This window comes from Perissodus microlepis, chromosome 17, assembly GCF_051167445.1.
Source record: "Perissodus microlepis isolate ML-2025 ecotype Zambia chromosome 17, ASM5116744v1, whole genome shotgun sequence".
Classification (NCBI taxonomy): Eukaryota; Metazoa; Chordata; class Actinopteri; order Cichliformes; family Cichlidae; genus Perissodus; species Perissodus microlepis.
In genome coordinates this window covers 24,274,046-24,299,748 of record NC_140477.1, presented here as the reverse complement: position 1 = coordinate 24,299,748, position 25,703 = coordinate 24,274,046, and the positions used below count along the sequence as shown (strand labels likewise).

The 25,703-nt window shown below is 42.3% G+C and overlaps 2 protein-coding genes across 7 annotated transcripts in view; both read right to left on the bottom strand.

The window, feature by feature from the left end:
• Nucleotides 1-1,215, bottom strand: part of b4galt6 (UDP-Gal:betaGlcNAc beta 1,4- galactosyltransferase, polypeptide 6) — a 28,732-nt gene extending 27,517 nt beyond the window's left edge. Inside the window, exon 1 of the mRNA XM_084909913.1 lies at nt 428-1,215. Coding sequence (XP_084766039.1) covers nt 428-542 — 115 coding nt within the window. The 5' untranslated portion in view covers nt 543-1,215. The remainder of the gene's footprint in view (nt 1-427) is intronic.
• An 11,882-nt stretch (nt 1,216-13,097) lies between these two features.
• The window catches only part of LOC146369704 (polypyrimidine tract-binding protein 1-like), a 31,723-nt gene continuing 19,117 nt past the window's right edge, over nt 13,098-25,703 (bottom strand). For 5 of the 6 annotated variants that reach the window (XM_084910454.1, XM_084910452.1, XM_084910453.1 and 2 more), the window contains 12 exons: nt 25,412-25,584; nt 25,015-25,161; nt 24,783-24,911; nt 24,140-24,250; nt 23,882-24,059; nt 23,246-23,323; nt 22,669-22,811; nt 21,154-21,187; nt 18,381-18,473; nt 16,878-17,094; nt 16,701-16,778; nt 13,098-16,267 (listed from right to left, as the gene is read on the bottom strand). In XM_084910454.1, the coding sequence (XP_084766580.1) occupies nt 16,135-16,267; nt 16,701-16,778; nt 16,878-17,094; nt 18,381-18,473; nt 21,154-21,187; nt 22,669-22,811; nt 23,246-23,323; nt 23,882-24,059; nt 24,140-24,250; nt 24,783-24,911; nt 25,015-25,161; nt 25,412-25,584 (1,514 nt within the window). In that variant the 3' untranslated portion in view covers nt 13,098-16,134. The remainder of the gene's footprint in view (nt 16,268-16,700; nt 16,779-16,877; nt 17,095-18,380; nt 18,474-21,153; nt 21,188-22,668; nt 22,812-23,245; nt 23,324-23,881; nt 24,060-24,139; nt 24,251-24,782; nt 24,912-25,014; nt 25,162-25,411; nt 25,585-25,703) is intronic. The other variant, XM_084910451.1, reaches the window with a different exon arrangement.

Genomic DNA, 25,703 nt, shown 5'->3' with positions numbered 1-25,703 from the left:
ACAGTTCCAGAATTCAGCGCCCATACCTAACAGTACTTTTTTCAATTTCACCAAAATAACACTATGTGCAAAATAAATAGATAAAATAATACAAATAAAATCATAATCATTCCATCCCATTCATAAACCAGCAATGTAGTGACAATTAGTGTCAAAACATTACCCTCTTGTGCGTATTTTATTATTTCAATGTTTTAATTCAATAGTCAATAGACACATTTGACTGATTAACAGAGCAAAATTACTAAGTCCAAATAAACCTAAGAGCCTGGTATCACACTTGAAACAGCGAGCCTGTTAGCGACCTTGTTTACCATTAGTATCAACTACAACAGCAGCAGATGGTTAAGGTGCAGAGGGTATTTCAAACGTAATTAAATTAACTGTTACCGTCTTAGGTAGTTAGCGTAAACTGCTGATTACTAACCTATTCCGGGAGCCACGTAAATGAAGTACAGACAAGTGGTGGACATGGAGAAGATGAATATGAAGGCCAAAAATGATCGGTTGGACATTCGCAGCAGCCGCCTCCAGTTCACCATTTTAGCTTATGCCCGCTTCTCTCTTCGCCGATAAGAATCCCATAAAAATACTTTTTGAAGTTAAACGTTCCTCCAGTTGGTAGATGTCAATGCACAGGTGTGGCCAGAGGAAAAAAACTGCACTATCAAAACCTACAGGTGCAGTGCGGAAAAGGCTAACGCTAGCAGTGCTAGCTGGCCTGCTCTCACCTGCCAAGAAATTTCGAGATGGTAAAAGCAGGCCTGTAACGTTACTATCAGGCTACTGTGAGCTTCCAGCTGTACCAGCAGCCGGGCATTGTGAAAGAGTTCCACGACCGACTTAGTGGCAGCAGTAGTTAAGGGATTTCATGGTACTGGCCCATAGTTAGAGTGTCGCCAGCGAGAACTTTTATCGCTAGCAGCTGAAGATGGTCATTGAGGGGGGCAGGACCGCTCTGCCTTCTCCATCAGTCTGCTCTCAGCCGGTGCAACGTTTTCCACACAGTCGGCACCCTGTTTCATCAAATCAAGCTGATAAGCCTATTCATTCCACAAACTGTCGACACTGTGATTTCGCACGGCTGGGGCATTCAACACTACTAAGTGCAGAATGATTTGAAAAATAAACTCACGAAAAAAGAAAAGTAATACTTCCGATTCATTTTCTGCTGGCACTGCACTGTTTCCGGGGGGTGTACTCCTCCACATTTCCATGAAAACCAGTGAGCGTGACGTGTCTGTGTCGGTTCTCAATTATCCAGGCCATAAGAATAAGAAATAATAAGAATAACTATTGATCTCAGAGGGAAAAAATCATATATCTGCTAACTGTATGAGAACTGAAAAGCCTGATGGCTGTGGGGGCGAATCATTTTCTGTATTTCTCCGTTTGACAACAAAAAGACGGGAGACTTCCAGTATTGATTGGGGAGGGGGGCGGGGGGTTTCGTCTATGAAGATGTTATAAATTGGGTTATTGGAGTTGTTCAGGATGGCATCAACTGTCTAGTTTGTTATCTAGGTGTAAACGTAGATATTTAGGGCCCGAGCACCGAGAGTGCGAAGGCCCTATTGTATCTGCTCCGTTTCTTCTTCTTCTTCTTCTTCTTATTATTATTATTATTCAGGCAAAACAAGGGCCTTTTTGAGGGCCTAAACATGCTCAAAAACTCATGAAATTTTGCACACATGCCAGGTCTGGTGAAAAATTTTGTATTTTAAAGGTTTTACATATGAGCACTGGGAAATGGCTCTAGAGCGCCACCTATGCCTTGTTAAATGCAGCCCTACGAACACATCGTTTGAGCTACATGTATGAAATCTGGCACACGTGTATCATGCCGAGTCGAACAAAAAAGTCAGTGGGCCCATTGACGCAAACCCAACAGGAAGTCTGCAATTTAGAAGTGAAGGTGACATTTTGGCTATAATTTTGCCATTTCCATGCCTCGAACTTTTTCGAACTCCTCCTTGGGATTTGGTCGTATAAGCTTCATCTTTGGTCAGTGTCAACTACACACCTGGGCCATGTTAAATTGCGGAGCTTTTGAGTTTTCACAATACCGTGAGGCCGTGGCGCCACGGCGAATTTCGATGACTCGCCATGAAAATCTTATTGCCTCTCATTCTGTCATACATTGTCTGATCTGGACCAAAGAGCACACATATGATAAGGCTCCACCCCTGAACATATTTCAACTGCCATATTTGACATCAAGGACAGCGCCACCTAGTGGGAACAGGAAATGTCATGTTTTACACTTTGGGGTACAGTATTGTGATGTTTTACATCTGCAGCCTCAAATTTCTCCAGGAAAGCCTTAAGGAGTTGGTCTTGGGTTACAGTGAAAACTGGTGACTTTTCGCGAAAGGGTGTTACCCCAGCAGAATGGCGAACTTTCATGTCTCGCCATGAAGAAACAAATTAGTATAACTCAATGAAATCCAGTCTGATCCGTACCAGACTTTACAGGCATGATGTCAGACCCGCCCTGAACAGATTGATGTGCCCATTGTCGGGAATGCGCACAGCGCCACCTAGTGGCAACAGGAAATGTCATGGCTTTAATTTTGTTGTACTGATTTTCACAGGTTCATCGTGGCCACCTCAAAAGCTGTGAATATCACCATCAGTCCTTCATGATGCTTTAGTGCGAAAATTGTGAGTTTAAACTGAACGGCGCACCCTGATGGCAACGCGGTTCACCATGAACAATGAAGTTGCTTTTCAGGGGCTTGGAAAGTTTAAAAAGTCTTGAAATTTGGTGCACACCTCCAATGTGATGAGGGCTTTTTTGTTATGTGATCATTTTCATTGAATATCCCAAAATGGCTCCACAGCGCCCCCTACAAAATTTCAAAACCACAGCCCCTGCTCTGTGTTTTATGTATGAGTCTGAAACCTGGTAAGCTTATAGGAGATATCAAGATGTACAAAAAAGTCTCTTGGAGCAATATCCCAAATCCAACAGGAAGTCAGCCATTTTAAAATTAATGTGCAATTTTGGCAACATTTTCCCCTCTTTTCAGGCACCGTACTTTGACGAACTCCTCCAAGGGATTTCATCAGATTGATGCGATCTCCAGTGCGTGGAATCTAAAGACCTTTGTGATGTTAAATTGCGAAGCTTTTTACATTCAGGGAAACGGGGTGGTCATGGCGGCACGTGGAGTTTCAATCACTCGCCAAAAAGCAGTAATCTGCTGTCACTCAAAAACACAATGTTCAATCTCTCCCAAAGGTCATAGGCGTGATGAGACTCGAGCTCGGAAATGTTTGTTATGCCATTTGTCAGTAATGGTTAGAGCGCCACCTAGTGGGACGACTAACTAATCATGATTGAACGAGATGAAATGTTAGCTGGTGGTTAAATGCATGAATTCCATCAATGCGACATCAGATCGGACGTGCTGGTTTCAGGTGTTGGGCGTGGCTCGACGCGCCGGGGTGCGAGGGCCCTCATAACGCTGCTTGCAGCTTTAATTATACTTGTTACTGCTCAGAACTTTCCTATCATTTCCTTCGTCTTAGAGGTGTTCAATATAATAGCAGTTCTTGTGACTCCAGTCACTGGAAGCTTTTACAAGATCCCTGTATTTAGATTCTGTCTATTCCTGATGCATGCCACTAATCAGAATCAGAAAGGGTTTTATTGCCAAATGTTGAGCAGGTTTACAACATTAGGAAATTGCTGCGGTGCTTCAGTGCAAACATACTGTCATAAATTACGCTTAAATAGACATGAAAATAAAAATAAGAATAAAAAGTGCTAAGTAGATAGATATATACATGATATATACATGAGTGCAGGTGGTGATCAGTGCCAAACATGGAATGATGCAGTGAACACAGCGTAGCGTCATGTGTTAGTGGTGGGAACAGTCATACGGTTATTGTTCATGTGTCCAACAGCAGAGGGGAAGAAACTGTTCTTATGGCGAGAGGTTCTGGTGCGAATGGACCGGAGCCTCCTGCCTGAGGGGAGCAGGTCAAATAGACTGTGTCCAGGGTGAGAAGGGTCAGCTGAGATCCGAGCTGCACGCCCCAGTGTCCTGGAGGTGTACAGGTCCTGCAGAGATGGGAGTCTGCAGCCAATCACCTTCTCAGCAGAGCGCACAACACGCTGCAGTCTCTGTTTGTCCCTGATAGTGGCTCCAGCGTACCACACGGTGATGGAGGAGGTGAGGATGGACTCGATGATTGCAGTGTAGAATTGCATCATCGTCCGTGTTGGCAGGTTGAATTTCTTCAGCTGCCTCAGGAAGTACATCCTCTGCTGGGCTTTCTTAATGACGGAGGTGATGGTGGGCTCCCACTTCAGGTCCTGGGTGATGGTGGTACCCAGGAAGCGGAATGAGTCCACAGAGGTGATGGGGGTGTCAGTCAGGATGATGGGGGGGAGTGGAGCTGTGTGCTTCCTGAAGTCCACAATAATCTCCACTGTCTTCTGGGCATTCAGCACCAGGTTGTTGTGGCTGCACCAGGACACCAGACGTTCAACCTCCCTCCTGTAGGCAGACTCATCCCCGTCCGAGATGAGTCCAATAACGGTGGTTAGGGCTGCCACAAACGATTATTTTGATAGTCGACTCGTCACCGATTATTTTTGCGATTAGTCGACTAATCAGATCATCATCCATTGGACGTAAAACCTACAGCTTATTGCACCAGCAGCATCTGCTCTTATATAACTATCATTAGCTTACAGCTTTAAGTGTTTCAGGTATGTGCTAACTAAAAATAAAGACAAGATGATAGTTTATTAAAGTTTAATGAAATTTGCAGATTGTTTCGGTGAAGTTTAATAAACTCCTTGCTATCCAAAATATAACAGGACACCGGAGTAAATTCTCGAGCATCTCACACTTCTGATAATCAGCTGTCTGCTTGATGTTTATTCTGTGTAAAAACTATAACTTTAATCTCAGCCAAACCGATTTACTCAGGAACAAATAAAATACTAAGAAAAGGGAAACAATAACATTTTAAGTTATCTAAATGGCTTAAATATCATGTTTAACCTGAGTAGCGAAAGACGGCGGTGGGTTTGAAAACGATCTGCCAGGAGTCCGGTGTTCTCACGGCTCTAGTGAGCCTTGCCCCCGGCTAACTATCGAGCTGGTGGGTAACAGACGTCTCCGAAAACGTCGGAGCGCTTTTGAAAATATGTGGTGTCTTGATAAACTGAGCAGATATTTGAGGTTTACACAGCTACATTCTCGCCTGAAAATATGTTCAACGTTTATTTTGTGACCCAGAAAGAATAATAAGAGTAATATTAAAACTAACTAGCTGCCGCCATTGTTGGAAACTACGCAGGGCCAGCTATGAATTCTGGGACAGAGCTTCTTCTTCGGGGTTTAACGGCAGCTGGCATCCTTGTACATGCAGTGCTGCCATCTTCTGTTTCAGTCCGTTATTACACTCTTAAATCCCACTACTTATTCCTGCGTCTTTTGTGATCTTACAAAGCTTCAAACGACGCGTCGACTATTAAATCAGTCGTCGACGATTTTGATAGTCGACGTAATCGTGACTAGTCGACTAATCGTGGCAGCCCTAACGGTGGTGTCATCTGCAAACTTGATTAGCTTAACAGACTAGTGGGTGGAGGTGCAGCAGTTGGTATACAGGGAGAAGAGCAGAGGAGAAAGAACACAGCCCTGAGGGGAGCCGGTGCTGATGGTCCGGGAGTCCGAGGCATTCTTTCCCAGCCTCACATGCTGCTTCCTGTCCGTCAGGAAGTCAGTGATCCACCGGCAGATGGGATCAGGCACATTCATCTGGGAAAGCTTGCCTTGGAGATGGTCTGGAAGGATGGTGTTGAAGGCAGAGCTGAAGTCCACAAACAGGATCCTGGCGTAGGTTCCTGGGGAGTCCAGATGCTGCAGGATGAAGTGTAGGGCCATGTTGATGGCGTCATCTACAGACCTGTTGGCTCTGTATGCAAACTGCAGGGGGTCCAGGAGGGGGGCCGTGAGGGTCTTGAGATAGGAGAGAACCAGGCGCTCAAATGACTTCATGACCACAGATGTCAGAGCCACGGGTCTGTAGTCATTTAGTCCAGTGATCCTAGGTTTCTTGGGGACAGGGATTATGGTAAAGGACTTGAAGCAGGCAGGCACATGACATGCCTGCAGTGAGGAGTTGAAAATGCCAGAAAACACTGGGGCCAGCTCGTTTGCACAGTGTCTGAGGGTAGCAGGAGACACACCGTCTGGGCCGGGAGCTTTTCGATGGCAGCATCATCTGAGTATTTCTGGATGTGGCAGGAGTGTGCTGTATAAAATGTGAAAAAGAAATAGACCTGGAACCCTGTGGCGCTCACATACCGCTTATTAACATTCCAGAAACAAAGTTCCCCAGTCTCACAAACTGTGGCCTTTCTGTCAGGTAGTCTGTGAATTAGAAAACAAAGGAAGAATCTGTTCCCATCTCTGTGAGCTCGTCTTTGAGTATATTTGGTTGAATAGTACTGAAAGCGTTTGAAAAATGAACTCTCATAAAAGTGCCAGATTCCTCCAGATGAGCTAGGACATGATGAAGCATGTAGAGGACAGCATCATTCACTTCAATGTGTTGTTTGTATGCAGATTGCAGGGGAAGTCTGGTTTTTACCACGAGTTTCAGTTGGTGTCATAATCAGCCGCTTTAAGGTTTTCTTGATTACTGGTCTGTAGTCGTTCAGTTCAGCTGGAGACTTTTTACAGGATGTTCTCCACAGTGCTGGCCAGAGTACAGACATTCTGTACTTAAGTAGAAGTACAGATACTACTGTTAAACAATACTCCAGTAAAAGTATACCCCCTTGCCACTTGGAGGAGGGAAGTAACAAAGTATTTGTTACCGTACTTAAGTAGAATTTTCAGGTATCTTTACTTTACTTGAGTTTTTCTGACAGCTTTTACTTTAACTTTTCTCTCTACATTTCTAAACAAATAACTGTACTTTCAACTGCTTACATTTTTAAAAGAGGCTCATTATTTTTGGTTTAAGGGATATGGGAGAAGTCATTATTTCACGTCACTGCGGGCCTTCAAACATCAAACTGATTTAAGCCTGAACAGTAGCACGTGAAAGTCAATCCTGTTCATGTATTAATCACCAGGGGACGTCACATAAAAAGAGATCAAAGGGGCACAATCATGTGCTATAGTCAGGGGTTAAAGAGGGTGTTTGTGTTGTGTTTTCTTTTTTTTGCACAGCACCAGAATGATTGCAGACAGAGAGGACAGGAGTGAAAGAAGAGAGGTTAGATTTAATGGTAAGGACTGCTCAGTGATGCTTGATAAACTGCATATGTTAAGCTTGCATGTAAAGCCATCAATTAAACCATGTACTGGATCTGTATATGGTGTGTTTTGATAAATGATGTATTTTCATGCTGTAAAAAATACTGCAAAACAAATTAAGCTATACCAGCTTTGTGTTATTCAAAAATATATGCAGTCCTGTGGTGAATTCATGGTAATGCTGTGTGTTTGACTGGTGCTCAGTGGCTGTGGTCCTCATGGTCAGATTTAGGTTACATCAAGTGTAGCAGAAAAAAGGGGAGCGGGTAACCTGATCACAGCCTGTACACTAAGAAAATCTGCTGAAGCTCTTAGAAGAAATTATTGGGAGTTGTGATTCCTTTCCTTCTTTTGAACTACTACACAGCTGAATTCCACTGTAGCCCTTGACTGTACTCATTTTACTTTTAAGGTGTGGATACAAAGTCACCCTATACAATGTAGGCAACAGAAAATTGTTATTTTTTAAAATTCCCTTTCACTGCTTGTGTGCTACATTACAGATTCAAGCTGAGTACAGTCCTTAGAGTTAGAATTTAGATTTGAATAACATTTGTAGTATCATGTTCTATCTAATATTGTTTTATTATTATATTAATATAGCACAAAGTTACATTTTTACAGAGATGTTTAGTAGAATTGTCCTTCAAGAAGCTACTTTTTACTTTCTTACTGTGAGTACATTTCAGAGCCTGTACTTTTCACTTTTTTTGAGCAAAGAAGTTGCTTCAGTATTTCAGTACTTCTACTTAAAGAAAGTCTGGGGCGATCGTGGATCAAGAGTTGGCAGTTCGTCTTGTCAATTGGAAGGTTGCCGGTTCGAGCACCAGTCTCGGTCGTTGTGTCCTTGGGCAAGACACTTTACCTGTTGCCTACTGGTGGTGGTCAGAGGGCCTGGTGGCGCCAGTGTCCGGCAGCCTCGCCTGTCAGTGCACCCCAGGGCAGCTGTGGCTGCCACCAGTGTGTGAATGGGTGGATGACTGAATGTGGTGTAAAGTGCTTTGGGGTCCATAGGGACTAAGTAAAGCGCTATACAAATACAGGCCGTTTACCATTTTTTTGCCACCTCCGTCATGTACAGAGTGAATTGACTATTGGCTACTTTGTTGTGCTTTCTTTAAGTAGTATTCAGGAATAATTCTCCAGACTTCTTGAAGGTTAATGAAAAGCTGATCTTTGGAGGCTGACCACCTTTTGTTCTGTGTATTGTCAAGATGATCCCACGCTGCTTTAATAATGAAGATGTCAGTGCTGTGGAAGTCCAGTCCATTAGTAATACTGTGCCTCTGTGTGATGTGTTTTACTGCATTAGCGGTGGGCTTGAGATCAGTGATTGGTAGATCAAAATCTCCCATTTTGGATTCATAATTCCATCAATTTTGACCAAATGCAGCCACAAATGATGACAAACCCACGTTGTTTTATACACTGTTCAAAAAATTCAAATAACCCTTTGAAAAGACATCAGATATCGACAAGGAAAAATTAAAATAATATATACATATGCAGATATAATAAATTAAAAGAAATCAGAAAAGATGAAGAGGTTAAAAAAAAAAAAAGATGTCAGTGAGGTCCACCTATGAAGCCATTCCTGATTCCTGGTGCACCCGTTGTTAATATCATAAACATGCTGAAGCATGGAATCATGTAGCTTGTAGAGGTAGCAAAGAGCCTCGCCAAAGACAGTGGCATTCAGGTGTATAGACCCCACATAGGCAGCATATAGCTAAAGACAGCAACAAGACTTACTAGCACTTTAAAAATGCTAGAGAAAGAAACTTTCAGAAGTTGTTATATCCATAGAGCTTATATCTACTAAGAAATTACTGTGTGTATTTTTTATGGAATTACACGTACAATGTAATGGAGTGTACATTACTTTTTCAAACCACATCTTCTCTACATCACACATACTAACCAAGGGTGGTAAGCGAGGAGACTCATCTGTTACAGTGCTAAAGAACTGAAGCTCGTTTACTTGCTAATGCTAGCATGATTTCATATGAAGTGCAGGTTGTAACTGTTCTCAGAGAAGTAAAAGCTCCAACCGGGTGTTGGCTCTCTATGCAGTAGAGTATCATTTCCTGTTCTTGTTACAATGCACAGTGATGTTTTGTGTGGCTTATCCGTGTCGTCAATTTAATTAAAAACAGTGGCAGGGTGTGATCTGTGCCTCTGCAGCAGGGGAGGGTTAGTTTTGGCCAGTAGATTAAATTCTATAGTCATTGGGACATTTTAACTCTCACTTGCACTGGAGTTTGATATTTGATATACCTTTATTAGTCCCACAAGGGGAAATTTCATAAGCCTGCCGACCTATTGCACGCAATGGCGGCGCCATCTTACCCTCCGACCATACATACATTACACAAAACATCACATGGGGAAGACAGGTCAGAGAGGTATAACAATGGAAAATGCACCACATGAGGAAAGATAAGGAGAAAAAAAATAACTCCCCCCAGACTGAGCTCCAACAGGGAGATCAGTTTGAGAACAGAAAAAAAACACCTCTGCATATAGCACATGAAAAAAAACTCTTAATACACCAAAGAACACATGACAAGCAACAGGGGTGGGTAAAGGGTGAGAGACAGCCAAATTAGACAGTACATCCGGGCCTGCGTGCGCTGGTCTCCATGATCCACCGTCAGCATCGGAAGGGAATAAGCGTCGAAGGCATTTGGAAAGGGTGTCACATGATCTAGAAATTTGAGAGATTCTTTCATATTTACAGTTAGCCTAGCCTCTCCGGGTTTGTCCAGAACAGCTTTGATGTCCTGGAATTATTGTTCCCTGCACCTGGAGGTGGTGATGATATCATCCAGATACACAAAGCAGATAACACCTTTCAGATCCCCCAGAGCTCTTTCCATTAGCCTCTGGTAACATTACAATGTTAACAGTTTATGGCATAACCATAAACTGTTAGAGACCCAAGGGGCAGATGAATGCAGTAACATCTTGTACTACGAGATACATTTCCACCTGCCAATAGCAAGGTATTCAGGTCTAGCAAAGAAAATACAGCAGCGGCAGCTAGGTTATCCAGAATTTCTTGGATTGTGGGAATAGGGTAAGACTATCTTACTGTGCAGTCATTCACTTTCCTGAAATCCAGCTTAGATGGGTTTATAATAATTGGTGCTGTTATCAATACAAGCCTACACTGAGCAACTGTGGCATTCTTCTTCACTGAGAGAAGTTCAGGCGACAATCTGGCATTTCACATTATTTTCTTTAAATCAGGCAGTTAAAGATTCGGGTTGCACAGCTGTGGATGTCTCTATGTCAGTCTGCACACAGAGAAGTGAAGTACAGTTCATAATTCAAAGTATATATTAGACACATGGCAACTAGAAATATTTGTGATTAGCTATTGATGGGGAGATGCCGTGGTTTAAACAAAGCACTCCTTGATGTTTTCGCCTCAGGGTCCTTCTGCATGGTAACAGTCTTTGACCTCCAGTCAGGGATCTTGTCCTGTGTGAGAAAACTCCCCCTACCTTACAGTTGTTACCAGGGATGTTTTTATGCTGATGTCAGCTTTAACCAACACAATAAAGTTTGTATTTCTTGTTGACTAGAACATCGTGTTATACCCCCACACAAGGCCAAGGGAGCCTCCTATCTGAAACTCTGTTGTGCAAGTGTGTAGCAACTCTCCTGCCTCTTAGATAACCCTTCACACCGTGGGGCTTCTGCTTGTATCCTTCTAACAAGGAGTGGATGAACTCTATTATGAGCATACACTGCAATTAATGTTATAAAGAAACTGTATAAAGAACTTATTTCTAACACAAGAAAGAAAGGAAACGTTAGGACATTTTGACTGGCACCAGTAGCAATTATGGTAAATGGGGCGATTCTTAAATATGACACTCTTCTACTCTGAGCACTTTATACAACTTGTCTCGCTCGCCCATTCGTACAAAAACTTTTTTCTATGTTTTTCTTATGAGAGTACTTTCTAGCAATCACACACATATAGAAAACCAACTTGGGTTTAGTATCTTGCTCAAGGATATTTGCCATACACACTGGAGCAGATGGGGACCAAACCACCAACCTTCCAATTAGTAGGTGACCTGCTCTACTCCCTGAGCCACAGCCACTCCAATTACTCTAAACCAGGGGTGTCAAACATACGGCCCGCAGGACATATCCTGCCTGCAAGATTATTTCACATAACATTTACTATCTGGCCCATCAGTATGTGGGTATGGAGTAGTTTGATCCATTTCTCCCCCCAAAATACCTGAAATACTGCTTCATCTGACCACTGTATGATGGTCCATCCCAGATGCCTCCAAGCCCAGAGAAGTCAACGGCGTTTCTGGACACTTGTCATACAGCTTCCTTTTGGCACGGTACAGTTTTAACTGGCATTTATGGATGCAATTACGTATTGTGGTACTTGACAAAAGTTTGCCAAAGTAGACCTGAGCCCATGTGGTGATATCGCTTATAGATGAATGACAATTCTTGACGCAGTGCTGCCTGAGGTATTGGAGATAAGTTGTTCAGCTTAGGCTTGCGCCCTTGTCCTTTACGCACTGAAATTCCTCCAGATTCCTTGAATCTTTTAATTACGTTATGCACTGTTGAAGGTGAAATATCCAAATCTCTTCCTACCTTTCTTTGAGGAACATTGTTTTTACATATTTCAACAATTTTCCTCACGTATTTGTTGGCGATCCTCGGTCCATCTTTGCTCCTAAAGGGCTAGATGTTTCTTGAATGCTACTTTTGTACCAAATCATAGTTACAATCACCTGTTAACATCACCTGTTTCAAATCACATCATTATTTAACCAATTTGCCTGATTACTAGATGTAAATTGCTCCAGTCCCAACCTTTTTTTGGAATGTGTTGCAGGTCTGAATGACAGGAAAGGATGAACATTTACAAATGAAGTTGACCAGGCAAAACTTTAAGAAAAATTTGTTTACCATACTGTTCCAACGTTTTCTGATATGTATTTGTATTTAGAGTTTTTTTTCTGTGCTGCATAATTCCATGTATCTTGCTTCACATCTTTGTCTTCAATATGCATCTACTGTGTAGAAAGCAGTAAAAATAAAGGTCAGCTGTTTAAGGTTTGTATGGTGGAATAGTTTGCACTATTGTAATGCAGGTTTCCTTTGCATAAATCTTCCACTGCACCCAAGTCTTAATCAGAATAATGTGCACACTGTTCTACAATTCCTATCAGTCATTTCTTATATCAAAAGCATATTTATTTTTCTTCAGCTTCCTCTCATTTATTTGAATTGCCACGCTGTTTTCAGAGAGAAATGCGTGAAACCTGCTCTAACACTTTGTTTTTGAGTCACTAATGTTCTGCTCTTGGCTTAATGGTTGTTTTTACTGAAGTGAACTGGCTGAATCTTTGTATATGAATTCTAGTGTATTATTAATGGCGACATTGCAGTAATTTCCCCAAATTAGTCCGTCTCATAGAATATAAGTAAAATACAACTTATTTTCTTATATTTTACTGCACTGATCCAGTGTAACCTAGTAACCTCCTGCCTGTTTAAGTAAAAAATTAGAAACACTCAGTGTAAAGCCAAAAGTTACCTTGGATCAGACTAAATTCTGGTTGGCAGTATAAGCCTCAGGTACTTCTATCAGGAGTCATATCATCAATAAACACTCGTTAAAAAGCTCTGTTAGCCATGACTGATCAATGTCATCAAACAAAGTGATTAACATGAACAAACAACTCTACGCACACAAGACTTGTGAAAGACTGATATAAACCGCTCTGATGACAGATAACAAAAGCTTAGAGGTTTAGATTAAAAAGTGATTTAATCTTTCTTTTAGACACAAACAATGTAAGGCTCAGAACCGATTTCACACTTTAATCAAAATATACAGATTTCATCAGATAGAAAACTGACAATCGCCTTTTAGACACTGAACTGTGGTATAAAATGTGTATGTACAGCTGAATGCCCCTCCCTCCTGTTACTGACTGACTGGTCCCATTCCCACCTCACCCGACCAGGTTTTGTGATGCATTCCAGTCACCTGTGGGATCTGTCCCAACGGAAAGGCTGCAGTTTCAGATTAAAGGGAACTGTGTCCTAATATGTCTCCCAGCCTCCATGTAGTGATGAACAGCATGCAGCACGTCTATCAGTTTGACAGATGAAGGTCCCTGACACTGTGGTAACAGCAGTCAGGTTCAGGTCAGACTTGCACCTCACATAATCAGAAAGGTTTGAGCTTTACATTGTGTGAACTGCAATGAGGTGGTTTATCACAACCCTGAACTGCACATCACAGTCTGATAGTGGAAGAAAATGGACAGTTTAAGTTGATCAATCGCCAATACAAACACCCTCGTGTTCAGTGAACATGTGTCTTCAATATCTGAGTTGTTTTTTTTTTAAACATATGTGTTTAGGAGCTCAGACTTCTCTTGCCAACAATACGAACATGAGTATTTTAATTCCGCAGTAAGAATTAAAGCCAATTGAAAAGTTAAATGAAAGAAGATGGCAAAAAGTGTCGGTACATGAGGGTTTGGTTGTTATTGTTGACATGTCTCAGAGTCCTGATGGACACATGTGCCCACCTGTTACGTATAGCTGTGAATTTTAGAAACTGTCTAAAAATACAAACTCTGAAATCACAATGTGCAGGGACCTCGTAAGATGTACCTTTAGCCCTTTTTCCATTAGATCGACTTGCCAGGGTTTTCCATTAGGTGATAGTTCCTAATGCCAGGTACTAAAATAGTACCTACTTGGCAGGGATTCCAAGGGATCCAAACAGGTACTAAATGTTATGTCAGACTGCATGCCACCGACTGGCTGGTCAGTGCCGTCATTTCATTTGATGAGTCATGAGACCGTCTCATTCACAAAAATCTAAACCGCCACTTTTGAAACCCAGCAACGAGTGACATGGCTACAAAAAACAAAAAACATGTCGTGGTTCTGAGTCTGACAAAAGGCCACAGACTGACCAGCAGGTATATTGTTGCCTCAACTGCCACCTTTGTTGCAGCGTATGTGTCGCATACTAATTACGTCACAGGGCCTTGGGAGGGGTTGCTATAACAACGATGACGCACATTAGGTAATACTCGATTGTAATGGAAAACCAGTCGATCAGAGTCGGGTTGTGGCGGGTCAATCCGAGTAGGTACTAATGGAGAAGGGGCTTTTGTCATGTTCAAATTCAGGTGCAACGCGGCTACAGTTTATTTGTTTGACTCTGAAATGACCCGCCCACCTGGACCTTTGGTCTGGGTATGTAGGGAGGGAGTAAACTGGGACACAATCACCATTTTCTCCTCACCTAGTGACAAAGTGAACACACAAACCCTCCCAGCTCTACTGAAGGCACCACAATGAACCTGTTTAAATGAACCATGGTCAGTGAAGAATCTTTGTCTTTTTGAAGTTCAGTTGAACATTGAGCAGCTGGAATGACAAAATAACAATATTCATATTAAGACACAAACAGATCAAACCAGCATTTTGTGGTTTCGGAGGACTGTGGGCTTCCTCCCTGCCAAACTGTCACATCAGTATACAGATAAATTAATGCCTGATTACAACTCAGTGCTGCGTCAAAGGCACTCCAAACATCTGGTTTTGCAATTAAGAAATGAATAAAAACATTCCGCATTCTCACAGGAAAATAAGAAAGCTGAAACCAGCTTGCAGTCTTTCTGTAGTCCATAAAACCAGAAACCTGAGGCAGACATATTTGTTTGCATCCTGAAGGCCATTTTTGGTTTCAGCTGTAGTGGATCACAAACTTATAAATAAAACCATCCAGAAAGGCGACACACAAGACAACCTGACCAGATTCACCAACTAGACAAAACATTCGTCTGCACGCCGTGAAAGGCCGAGCTCACAGAGGCACCCAAAAAAAACCTAACACAAAAACAGTTATATCAGGAATGATTAAAATATTGCTACAACATTTGATTAACAAACATTTGATTGCAAACACAGAAATAAAGAAATCAAAAAGAAAAACAATGCATTTAGGACTAAAGACCCAACAAACCTGCTAAAAGACAATCAGTTCTTGTTTCACACTACAGTAACACAGTGGTACAAAACACTAGAGACAGAAAACGCAGATATATCTGTAATACAGCTCATTAACAGTAAACCTTTTCAACTGTAAACCTGCTCACTTTTTTTTTTCCCTCTTTCTCTTAAACATGACATAATCACGGTCATTCACACTCCAGGAATAAGGCACAGGGATCATGTGAAGGTCTAGCCAGGCTTCTCTTTACGGGGCCACACTTGGACCTGCAGGCCTGAGCGGACATCTGACCTCTGATCGTTTACAAGCAGAGCTGGAACTTTTAAAGGGAGAGCTAAAAAGGAACAGGGTCACCTGTAAAACTTGGGCTAATTTAAGATCAAAGTAAAAGTCTGAATCTGAAAAACGTAACATCTTTGGATAAGAAGGCCGACTTTAATCCCTCGGTGGGAACAAAGCCCAAAGGCAAGATAAAAAAAGTACTTTGCTATCTGAATTCTGACTAACCGAAGAACTCCGGCTTTATTCCAGAAAGCCTGAACAGGTCAGAACTACAACTTTATTCTCTAGTTTATAAAATTTGAGAGAATAAAGTCAGATTTCTCCTCAAGAGACCTTAATTCTGTCAGAAGGCAAAGAATTGGAAAAAAAAAAGCATCATCATAATAATAATAATAATAATAATAATAATAATAATAATAATAATAATAATTAACATTAATCCAGACTGTGTTTTCTACAGACATGTGGTGGAATGATTGGAGTGTGGTAGATACTGTCGTGATGACTAAGGATTCAGATGGTGGCTCAGATTGAGGATTTGGAGAAGGAGACTCGCAGGTGGTGGTTCTCTCCCAAATCATGGTTGTGGAATTCTATGAGGGACTCGATGGCCTCCTCCACAGAGCCCACCTGGATTAGAGCCATTTTATGGTCCTTCCTGTATGAGAAATGAACAAGAGCTTCCATTCAGACTGTTTTGAGGCAAAGCAACAACAGGACATTCAGGGGAAGGATGAATAGTACCGCACACACTGAACAAGCTGCTTGGACACTCCAAGAGGAGCCTAAAAGACTGAAGGAGATTTTGGTTTTTTACTGCAAGGGGGGCACAAAGTCCACAACCAAACCCATTTACTGACTGGCCAGCAATTACAGGCCATTTAAGAAATAAATAGGAGCAAACATCAGCCGCCACAATGTGTTTTCACAACATGTTCCTGAAAACAAGGACTTGTACATATGCTAATCAAACAGATTAACACGACAAGACAGACAAACAGACAGAAGGGGGTGCAGGGCTTTTTTTAAATGGATGACACGAATCAATAGCCACGAGTTTAAGAAGCTGAGACAGTAAAGGAGCGACTTACTGGAAGAATTTGAAGGCTTTGACCACGGCTCCTGAGCTGGCAAACAGCATCTTCAGATCATCTTCAACCACAGAGGGGCTACAAACACAAGCAAAGTAGATTTGAGGAATGCAGTTTTTTTTTCCCCATTTTGGGGTCAGCCGCACCTCTCAGTTTGGAGTAAGCTGAAGGACTTACGGAATGTTGGAAAGGTGTAAGGTGGCAGAAGGCGGGAAGATGTTGGAATAATTCTTGGAGCCGGGCTTCTTGAAGCGGTGCAAGGGGGAGTTGCTGTAGTCTTTGGTCAGGCCCTGGTCCTCGTGCCCTTCACGAGGAAGCTGAACGCTCGTGTGTTTGGACAGAGTGATGCGCAGAGGCTTCCCGTGCAGCCGCTGGCCATTCAGGTGGCTCATGGCTGTACACATACAAACACAGCCTTTTACAGCCTGAGTCGAGTTCTTCTGGTCTCCTTTTAGAGACACTGTTCCAATGCAGATTTTTAGCAAGCTCTTAGAAAATGAACACTCCTCATCTCTTCCTTTTGTTTTAGTCTGGAGTCAAGAGCATTTGTGATGAACTGAGGGGAAAATTAAATCTGAAGACTCTTAAAGCACAGACAAAGGTTAAAACCTTTTGTGTTACCATTTGTGGGGTAAAACTGTGGAACAGTTTTCCTGTGGACCTACAGCAATGTTCAATCATTAGTCAGTTCATAAAGATGTTTCGAAAACTGCTTTTGGAAGAATATGAAACTGATAAAGTTGATCACCCACTGTATATGTAACTATACTAAATTGTATCTATCACTGTAGCTATGTTAATACATGTCCTTCATTCCTTGTTTATTGTGTGGGGTAAGTGATGATGGGAATAGTGGGATTCAATAGAATGTTGAACATGGGGTAGGGACTAATAAGTATGTTATACTTCTTACTACTCCATTTCAGACTTAATAATTGTAATTTCATGTCATTTAGACTCTATTTCATTATATTTATTTTCTTTTTTTGTTTTGTCTGAGCACATACGTGCGTGTATTTACATATATATTCGTATTTGTACATTTAAATGCAAGTATGTGTACTTGTATATATCATTTTTTTTCTGTATATGTCTGAAATAAAGATAAAATACAATACAAAAACTGTGACTTTATAATGAAACACGTTTGCTTAACCCAATGCTCACGACAACATTTCAGATGTTGAATAAACTTTACGCTTCAATTTGGGAATGTGTTTTGTTGCCAAGCTGAGGTTGAGGGTCGTGATCACAGATCACAAGTTGATCACAACAATTATCAACTTGTATCAGTACCAGTTTATTTGACTGTCAGCCATAGTCAGTTCTTCTTTAATATGTTAAAATCGGGCAGGTAAAAAGACCTGAGTGAATCAGCAGAGGGCCTAATTAATGGCTGAGAGTAACGTCAACAAAATAGCAACAACCCATGACGTGCTCCCAGTCAATGGTGCACCAGCAGAGGTATGAGGGTATTAGTTTTGTAGACTCCAGACTAAGAGTGGTTTTTATGGTAGATGAACGACCACTGTGACAATCTGGGTTCATCACAGTCACAGTCAGAAGATGCAGAAACAACACATTTTTAGACATTTCTGCAACACTCATGTAGCAGCACTCTAACTCTTTTAATACTCGGATTTTGAGACACCTGAGAACCACACATGTGCAGAGTGTTACCTAGCTGAGCCTGTGTGCTGTCAGACATCTGAACCAGAGCGTTTTCTTTCTTGTTGAACAGAATCTTCACTCTCATGACATCTCCATAGACACCTTAAATAAAGAGGACCAGGTTATTTGGCACACAGGAAATAGGAAAGCAACCCTCCCTGCCACCAAGCCCTACAGGAAGATGTGTATTATATTGGACTGACTGCAGCCTGCCAGGCGACTGACCCTCTGTCTCAATGCTCAAATATGGCTTTTGTGTTTGAATGGCTGCACACAAACCCCAGAAGTGAGGGGAGCAGCAGCAAACATGACTAAAGGAACTTACAAATGCGTGAACTCAGCAGGAATTCCTGAATGGTTAAATACAGGAAAATTCAAGTGAGGAAAATTAAGGGTCAGAGGGGAAAACCCAAAACAAAACAAAAACAAACAAACAAAAACGTGTAGGAGCTATGAATTATGGGACAAAAACTAAATAAATAAAATAATAAAACAAAAGCACTGATTGAGCACTGAGGACATGCAAAATGTAAGAAACCCCAGCATGCAAAATTAAAAACAGACAATCAAATGACAAGACACAATAAATGCAGCTCCTCACAGTGTTAGGCCCAAACTAAAAATTACATTTTTTTTTTAAAGAATTAAAGCAAATATTTGCTTTCAAACTTTCTGACTCCAACTGAATGATAACTGTGTACTCAGAGCACACAAAGTTTGAAAGGCAGCGCTCGTCTAAGAGCTGGACCCTGAACTCGAGAACAACACGACACATTAACGCAAAGTGTTGAAAATTCCCATTACTGTCAAAATGTCCTAGAAAATAGAGGAGTGCCCTCAGCTGATGACTGTCTCTTGAGCGATTTTCTTATGAAACTGTAAAAATGTTGCAAATCTCAAAAATATGACAAAAGTTCTTTGCAGAGTGCTCTGGCTAAATACAAGGATTATTTATCTGCAGAGAGTAAAACTACTCTCTGCAGATAAATAGTGCAGTAATGCAGCGCTGCATTAGTAATGTTCCAACTCTTATTACCACAGACTTCTTTTCAGCATTCAGTTCTGTCTTTCATTGGCTTCATATCCATTTCAATGCTTTTTTAAGCATTCAGACCACAACTTAGTCACATATACACTAACCATCAAAAGTTTGGACACACCTTCTCATTCAATGATTTTCTTTATTTTAACTACTATCTACATAGTAGATACATACTGAAGATGTCAAATATATGGAATTATGTAGCAAAGAAAAACTAAATAACTCTAAATATGTCTTACATTCCTCAAAGAAGCCACCCTTTGCTTTGTTGACAGTGCTGCAAACCCTTGGCCTTCTCTCAATAAGCTTCGTGATGTAGTCACCTGAAATGGTTTTCACTTCACAAGTGTGCCTTGTCAGGATCCATTTGTGGAATTTCTTGCCTTCTTAATCAGGTTGGAACCATCAGTTGTGTTCTGCAGAAGTCAGGTTGGTACACAGCTGACAGCCCTATTTGACAACTGTTAGAACTCATATTATGGCAAGAACCATTTAGCTAAGTAAAGAGAAACAACAGTTCATCATTACTTTAAGAACTGAAGTTCAATGCAGTGACATGCCATCCCATCCAGTTTGCGTTTAGTTGGACCATCATTTATTTTTCAACAGGACAATGACCTTAAACACACTTCCAGGCTGTGTAAGGGCTATTTGACCAAGAAGGAGAGTGTTGGAGTGCTGCACCAGTCACCTGACCTAAACCCAATTGAGATGGACTGCAGAGTGAAGACAAAAGGGCCATCAAGTGCTCGGCATCTCTGTGAACTCCTTCAAGACTGCTGGAAAAACATTTTAGGTGACTTCCTCATGAAGCTCATCGAGAGAATCCCAAGAGTGTGCAAAGCATGAATAAATATGTATGAAAATAAAGAAAAACAATTAAATGAGAAGGTGTGTCCAAACTTTTGACTGGTAGTGTATGTATAACAGAAAACTACTGCACACCCCTGATTCAAATCCCCAGGATTGAGCTGCCACACTGAAGACTCATTTTTTTGAACGGACTGGTATGTATATAGCTTGTATAGCTCCTTTCATACAAAGAAATAAAGTGCTTTGGTGAGTTATTGCTAGAAGCTGTAGACTACTGCCAGGTAAAGTCAGTTACAAAGAGGGTGCTGTACCACAATAAAGAGTCTCACGATCTTCCACATTTGGTGGTCTATTTGCATCGACGCTGGTCTTCAGTTTACCCCAAAACTTTTAAATGGGATTAAAGTCAAGGCTTTGTGTAGGCCAGTCAAAAACTTTACTTTGGCTCTTCACCGAGAGTGACGTATGTTTTGTTTCAATTCCAGATACACTGAAGCGTCTCCACATCATAATACTCCCCCCACGGTTATATCGTAGGGACAGTGCTCTTCAGGTTGTATACGTTCTTTTTCCAAACATAAGCAGTCTCATCTCATCTGACCAAAGGATGCACTTCCTGAAAATTAGAAGAGGCTTTAAAAGCCTCTACTGCTATTTAGTTTCTACTTGGTAAGAAATGAAGGGTTCTGTACAAACATGACCTTTTTTTGGCAAGAAAACCACTGAGGAAAAGCTGCAAATATTGTGAAAATTTCAATTCAACACACAAAATCTGACAAGACCAGTACACACCATTTTTCATTAAACCAAAAATAATGAAAAAGAGGGGGAAAAAAACCCAAACAGAAACCAGAATTTTAATAAAAATTAAATCAGAACAACCATGTGGTACTGATAATTCAAAATAAGAAGCTAGTAATAACATACCGAAGAGAATAAAGAGGCAGTGGGGCGTAACTCTCTTTAAAGACAGCAGAGAAGGCAGCGGAGGGACAGGACAGGTAAAGGTGGGAGGGCAGGACAGGTGCAGGGTCCGAGGTGTTTCCATGGCAACAAATTAAAGGGGAAAAAAGACAGGTGCAGGGTCAATCAGAAGGTTAATTACCTTTGGAGGAGGGATCACATACAGATAATGTCAATATGAGAACAACATTTTTACATGAGTGCACAGGCGTGTGTGTGTGTGGTAGGGGAGGGGTCATGACAGAGTTTAATATGGAAAAAATTCCCGAATCAAAGGCAAAACCCATCTGTGAGCAAAACATCAGTGTCAGAGGAGACGAACAAACATGAAGTCAAACTGTTTAATGATGAGAATTCAGAAAGATTTCCCATCATTTAACAACCAGACTGAGGTGCACCGCTCAGTTAGTGGGGATTTCTGCTGCAGTGGCAAATCTACAACATTGCTATGCTGTAAGCGCAGGGGGTATCTGACCTGCAGCTCCCTGCAATGCCACTAAATGTCAGGTCAGGACAGTGATTGGCCTATTCAGTACCATGGATTCCTCCTTGCAGTACTTTGATGTAGGAGATGAACAGCTGGCTGAGTCACAGCAGAGGGACATAACTACTGGATCACTGCAGTGTGTACACAGGCACGTGACTGCTGCCACACACATTTAAGAATGTGACGAATGGTTTTAAATGGATTTTAAAGACAGAGTGTCTGTATAGACAATGCTTAACCCCTTCCATTAGATTGGGAACATTCCTGACAGTGACACTCTGTGGGGATGTTGGACTGTTAAGAACTTACTTGACAATAGTCACATGTTTTCTATTTGGGCATATGAACCAGAGGGTGTGGGCTCCACATGCCCAAGATCCTAATCCTAATCTGATCAAAAATGGACTGGAGTGGGAGGCAGACCCACCATCAGCATCCTGATGAGTTAGTCAACTGGTATCCCAACACTGCAGACTGGTGCATGTACAGCACTAGGCAGGTAGGTTTAATGTTGTGGCTCAACAGTCCATCAGCGTCATACTGATCACAGTGGGCCTGTATGCTGCTCACAGCTGTGGATTATGTGGTAGGGTTTAGAAATAAACCGCAGTGGCGAAGAAACCACAGATGACATCAAGCCGTGTCAGAGAGGCGGTTCTGAGGATCACCGCTGTGCACGTTGCAGCTGAGCTGTGATCCAAGCTGCCTTTTTTTCTTTTTTTAATTCCTGTGCACTCACTGCTCCACTTCCACTCACTGATTCAAACATGAAGAACTTTAAAATCCAGGCGGAACAGAGCACTGAAAACACTTTACATCTCACTCCATGTCCAAAATACTGAATATTCAGACCAACTGAAGCTTTAGAAAACAAAATCCTCTAAAAAAAACATGCAGGCTAGTCCAAAGCTGTAGCAAGACTGGTTACATCACTGCAGGTTAGATACAATCAGATACATGAATTAACAGCCTGTAGGGAGACAATCACTAACCTCAGGATTGAGATTGCTGACCAGCAAGACAGAGTGTCCAGCAGGGATTGGATGGAATCCCAATCTGGTGGCCCCAGGGAGGGACAGAGAGGCCAGGGCTCCGGGCAGAGCGGGGACCGCAAGGCCTGGATAGGGGGAGGACACTGGGAGAGTTGAGACAAGTAAACAAAAATCTGCAAACTGCCAGAGATGCGTCACACAACACAGTCATACACTAAGGCTTCAACACTTCTGGTATGTGGCGAACAAATGATAATTGCAGATGAACTGATATGGAAAATATTTGCATCCCTGAATTAAATCATGAGACCTAACTTCCTCAGGTGCAGAGGAAGGAGGGAATGCAACAGCTTTCCCATGCACAGTGATCCTAAACCTAACCATTATTTCCACACTGATAGGGAGGAGTCTACGCGTTCCTTAAGGATAAGCAACTGAAAACCCTCTAAAGGCTTCATCACAATAACTCAGCTGCTGGGTCTGTCTGCAGCTGCAAAGGTCATTCTCAAAAAACAAGGTGATCACTTTTCAAAGTGTGTGTCATCTAACAGACATCTCTCTTAGCACTGACACTCACCAGCAGGCTGCAGGGTGAAGGCTGGTGGGAAAGCGTGAGTGGCTCCAGCGTACGGTGCAGCAGAGATGATGCCTGGAGCTGCAGACAAGAAACACCGGCTGGATTTTAACTCAGCAAAGTAGCGAGATTCCACCACAAATCAATCATACAATTTTTAACCAGGATATGTCCTTCAATGCACATATTAAACAAATATGTAGGACTGCTTTTTTCCCCCCCATTTGTGCAGTATCTCTAAATAAAACTGAATTGAATTGATTTACTGGACTTTAAATCAGTTTAGGTTATTACAGACAACTAGAATGATAATTTCAACTCAGCATTTTTATTATTGCCATCTAGAGTAGCATTGCATGATTCAGTTTGGTAATTGATCTTCTTTTGAGTTTCTGCTCATTTCACTGACTGAAACGAGCTTCGCACTGAGAGCATTCTGATGCCCTTTGGACTCACATGTCATGTCTGCAGTGTCTCTGTGTGTGTCAGAGAACAGGGGACACCCTCTCAAAACAACTTCCATACTAAATCTGTCCCTTCCTCAGTTCCACTGGTGTAGTACTTTTTTTTTCTTTTTCTCTCTTCTGCCTCAGCTGAGCACAGCTGTAGTGATGTTACATCAGTATGGTGGGATCTTACTAAAGGCTGTAGCCATGGCCGTATGCTCCATGGTGGGCTGGCCGTCTCCAGTGGGAAGGTCTGGTCTGGTGAAGTCTCGGCTCTTCTCGTTGTTGTATTTGACGTTGAGACTGGTGAGTTTGGAGAAGCTGATCCTCAGAGTACAGCAGCCATTATAGATGTTTTGACCATCCAGAGACTGAAACAGCGCAGCAGTAACACTCGTTACTTCTACCATTTAGTAGAAGCGACAAAAGCACTGGGAACCATCATGCTCACCAGTTTGGCCGCCTGGGCTGACGCGCCGTCCGGATACTGCAGCAGAGCCTGGAACTGATTGTTCTTTGTGAAGATGATGATCCTCAGCACGGTGCCAAACTTTGAGAAGATCTGAGGACCAAACAGCAGCTTAGTTTAGTCACTAAATAAACCAAATCCAACAGGCAGGACAACGTCACGCTCAGCTCTTCCCCACAGATCAGCTGATCACCATACCGTCTGCACACCAAACTGCCAAATCTCATTTATGTTGTGTTAGCCTGCCAAGAGTTGCTGCACATCTGCAAGCCTCTTGCTAACCAACCTGTACTGCAGGTCATCATTTTATGCTGCATCTGGTTTGTTTGTGTTGCTACTCTGTTTTGTGCCGAGTGTTGCTCGGGTTATCTTCCCTTTTCCTGCTAAAGTAATTTGTTACTTAACTACTTCTTAGCAGAACTGACAGCATCTCATTAGTGCAAACACCTGATGCTGGAGTAACACAGGTAGAGTGAAGCACAGAAAAGGTGCGTGTTTAACTGCTGTTTTATTATAGATGAACTTTAGAACAGTCGGTTCACAGTTATTCTCCATCTGTCATGACTTTGATCAAAGCAGTGATCTACATACATGCACGCACACTGCTGTGGTGCACTACGGATACCTGGCACAGAGCATCCAAGGTAACGGGATAGATGAGGTTCTCCACCACCACCCTCAGTACTGTGCTCGGAGCCACCGCCGCCGTGTCCACGTGAGATGAACTCAGAGCCCGAAGAGCCGCCTGAGCCCTCTGAAAGAGAAGAGAAGAAGGGGGGGGGGGGGGGGGGGGGGTGGTTAACAAGGTGCTAGCAGAGGGACGGAGCTGTTAAGGCGCTAACAGTAGTATGTCTTACCTCCTGGTTTGGGGAGTTGTCAGTCTTGAGCTCCTTGTGGTTGGAAAACTGTACATAGACTGGATGGTGCCTGATGATCGGCACCATGGTGGAGTAATAACCCACCAGGTTCTGAGCTGCTTCCTCTGAGTTCATCTCTAAAAAGGCCTAAGAAGAGACAAGAGACACAGAACATGTAAGAAGCAGCTGCTCATGATGCAGTTCCTCAACACACAGATCTGTAGACCCGAGAGCCTTCGTATTGATCAGTGTCTCTTCGTACATGTTAAAAAAAACCCCAAAAAAAACAAAAAACACATCTCAATTTGAGATGCGACCAAGCTAAGTTATGTTATCTGGATCCTGTGAACTGTGGATGGAAAAGAAATACACTCTCACAGGACGCTGTAGTGTGTACCTGGTTCTTGGCTTTGAGCATCAGCAGGTTGGTGACGTCTCCGAAAGGCACGCCGAGGCTGATCACCTCCGCCTCTGTGATGTCGCTGGGAAGCTTACGGATGTGGATGACCCTGGATGGCACGCTGGGACCTCTTATGTCACCTTTGAACTTTTTGCTGTCGTTGCCATTGGCTACAGAGGAGAGGAAACACAGTTTTTTATTAAATGAATCAAAGCAGAAACAGGAGTCCTGGTGCTGAACACGCCCATCAGTTTGTGGTGTTTCAAACTTATTGTGTTAACACTGCTGA